We start from the raw sequence: 2,924 nt of genomic DNA, 5'->3' as shown, positions 1-2,924 counted from the left end.
GTTTTTCCTCTGGTGTGTTTGATAGAAGAGGGTTAATAACGGGGTCAGCACAACAAAAGGGTTTGGGCAAAAATTCCAGTGCTGGCCTGGGTTTAAATCCCAAACACAGGGGCTCCAGACCAAAGTCTTAGCTCTGCTCCCTGGGGCCAGGAGTTGCCGTCTCCCCTGGGGACCTGCCAGCCCAGCTCAGAGCCTCCATGCTGTCCTTCTTTCAGGGCACACAGTGGTTCCCGGAGAGGTGGGGGAAGATTCACGCACTGTGCTCTGCCGTTCCTGCAAGGACACATCTCCAGGCATCCACCACCATGTCCAAGGACGACGTGGGCTGCAAGTTGACCTCGGTCTACAAGCACAAGGAGAGGAAGCCAAAAAAACCTCACTACATCCCGAGGCCATGGGGCAAGCCATACAACTACAAATGTTTCCAGTGTCCCTTCACCTGCATGGAGAAGTCCCACCTCTACAACCACATGAAGTACAGCCTGTGCAAGAACTCCCTCTCCCTCCTCATTGAGTCCGACTGGCCCTACAAGAAGGGCAACCTGCTCCACCCGGAGCTGCGGCTGCTTCACGCAACAAAGTCCTACCACCCAGCAGGAGACCTGTGACTCCTCGGCCACGTCGGGAGGGGTGATCAGGACCAAGCAGGCCTCTGGCATGGATGGCCACGAGGACAAGCCAGTGTCAGCGGTGGAGATCCTGCCTGCTGAAGGGGCCAGTGAAGAAGGTGGCCCATTCCAAGAGGAGGAGGAGGATGTTGCTGGCCTGCTGAGGGAGATGGATACGGGGGAGAAGAAAGAGAAAAATGAAGAGGCAGGTTGCCAAGGTGACACAGCTGAACCAGAAGTGAACACTTTGGTCTTCGGTTTCAAGAACAAGAGGGACAAGCCTTGTAAGGAGGTGGAGCCTGACTTCATCATCACGGATGTCTTCTCCCTCAAGAACCATGTCATGAAAAGCAGAGAGATGGCCTCCCCAGACCTAGATGCCAAGCCAAAGCATTGCAAAGCGCCAAAGAAATGCCTGGCCAGCAGTGGGATCCTCATGGAGCAGTGGAAGCTGGTGGCAAATGGGCAAAGGAGGAACACACCTGAGGTGTCCTCACCCTGTACTGAGAGCAACGTCATCCCATGCTACCCCCCTCCAGCCTACAGCGACTACCACGAACCTCAGGGCCTCAATCTCTCACTGTTGGGTATTAACTACCCGTTAAACCCCAGCCTCTTCTCATACCTGAGCCCCACCATGGCCAACAGTACTACAACACACCCTCACTTGGCTCAGCTGCCCTTCCTGGCCTCCACAGCCCAGCTGATGCACCCACATGCCTCTCACTTCCAACCTCTGCAGAGCCCTGAGCGCTCGGCCTTCCTTCCCCGCTTCTACTACCCCTTGCTCTTCGAGCACACCTTCAGCTCCACTGAGAGCAAGATGTCCTCCAGCAAGCCAGATGCCCAGCAGCTGGTGGGCTCTGTCATGCCCACACCACCTCAAGCCAAACCTCCCAGTGAGCCAACCAAACCAGGACTGCTGAAGGTACCGGTTCTGAAGTCAGGTTTTCCTTGGTCCAAAGGTGTCAGAGAAGAGCCGGTGTCTGAGCTCGGCCACCCTGCCATGCTGGGCCAGGAAGAAGAGGAGAAATGGCTGTCCCAAGAGAAGGAGAGCAACCCAGCTTTGGGCCTCAACAACCTACGCAAAAAGCCAGCCACTGACATCTACCAAAATATGGCAGGGATGAAAGACAGCTCTTTTGCCCCTGGCAACATCCGGAAGACAGAGTTACCAGTGGTGACCTGTCTGGAGACCAGCAGCCCTCCAGGCAACTCCCTGAAGAGGAAGTTCACTGCCAATGGGCTGGATTTGATAGGACCCGAAAGGCTGATGCCTGGAAAACTCAACTACCAGAGCAGGTAAGGTGCCTGTGATCTCTCTGCCTCTTCTTCACATCTGGTTGGCCCCAAATATCATCTTTATCCCTCATCATAATACTGATCCTCCCTCCAATTCGCCTCTAAACCCTGAAACGAGTCTCTAAGGGCTGAGCACGCTCCAGGCTGGTGGTCCATAGTAAAGCCCACTCAGAGCAGGGCTTTCTGCCCTCCAGGAACAAAGGACCTGGGTAGTCCTTAGGTGAGTCCTGGTCTATGTCAGCACTTGCTGTCTCTCACTTTCCCATGTTTTATACAGAGCCAAGTGATATGGTGTCCGTGCAGTGTGTATCCATTCTCCCCAGGCACCAGGAAATCTTCTCTTAGGTCCCCAGACATCCCAGGGCTGCTGGAACAATCGCCTATTTTTAAACATGCACATTTGCATTCCTTTGAGTTGCCTTCTGGTTTCAAAGCCCCAAGGGAGGGTCACGTTTCCAAACACTTCCTTTTACCTGGGGCTAGAAATGTGCACAGCTCCTTTTAACAAAAATTTCAGTTCCTCCCCTGGTTGTGCAAGTCCAGCTGCAGCTCCAAGAAAAATGTCACCGTAAACCCCACCGCTTTTGGCACCCAGAGGAGCTTTCTCTGGAGTAGCTCTCCATGGTTTTCTATCTCCATCTGCCTCTTCCCTGATCTCAGGCTGGCTGGAGAGCTCCCCTCCAACTGGGCCTTCACAACTGTGGGATGGTCATTTCCATCAATGTTCTCCAGTGCTCCAAGAAGAAAGAGAATCCATGTTTGGCTAGCTGAGGTGGGATCTCTTATCAGCACCGTCTCCCCAGACTGGCTATCTCCCTTTGTCAGTGAGTGTTGTGAAACAGCCTCTGTCAGGGTCCATCCACCATCTGGGAGAACGACGGCAGGAGCAGGTCCAGCCAGGGCTCTGCATGCTCTGACCAGAGCCCTTCCTGGGAGGGCATCATGCTGGCAGCAGACAGTGGAGGAACCCTGGCTGAATCTGGCAATGCTGGTCATGGACTTACGCCCAAAGAT

General features: G+C 54.3%; 1 protein-coding gene across 1 annotated transcript in view; it reads left to right on the top strand.

Annotated features, from left to right (window-relative positions):
• Positions 1 to 305: 305 nt before the first annotated feature.
• The window catches only part of PRR35 (proline rich 35), a 3,614-nt gene continuing 995 nt past the window's right edge, over positions 306 to 2,924 (top strand). Inside the window, exons 1-2 of the mRNA XM_009866767.1 lie at positions 306 to 580; positions 639 to 1,910. Coding sequence (XP_009865069.1) covers positions 306 to 580; positions 639 to 1,910 — 1,547 coding nt within the window. The remainder of the gene's footprint in view (positions 581 to 638; positions 1,911 to 2,924) is intronic.

The sequence above is a fragment of the Apaloderma vittatum genome, unplaced genomic scaffold (genome assembly GCF_000703405.1).
Source record: "Apaloderma vittatum isolate BGI_N311 unplaced genomic scaffold, ASM70340v1 scaffold24333, whole genome shotgun sequence".
Lineage (NCBI taxonomy): Eukaryota > Metazoa > Chordata > Aves > Trogoniformes > Trogonidae > Apaloderma > Apaloderma vittatum.
Note: the sequence above shows the minus strand (reverse complement) of the source record. Positions and strands in the feature narration are given on the sequence as shown.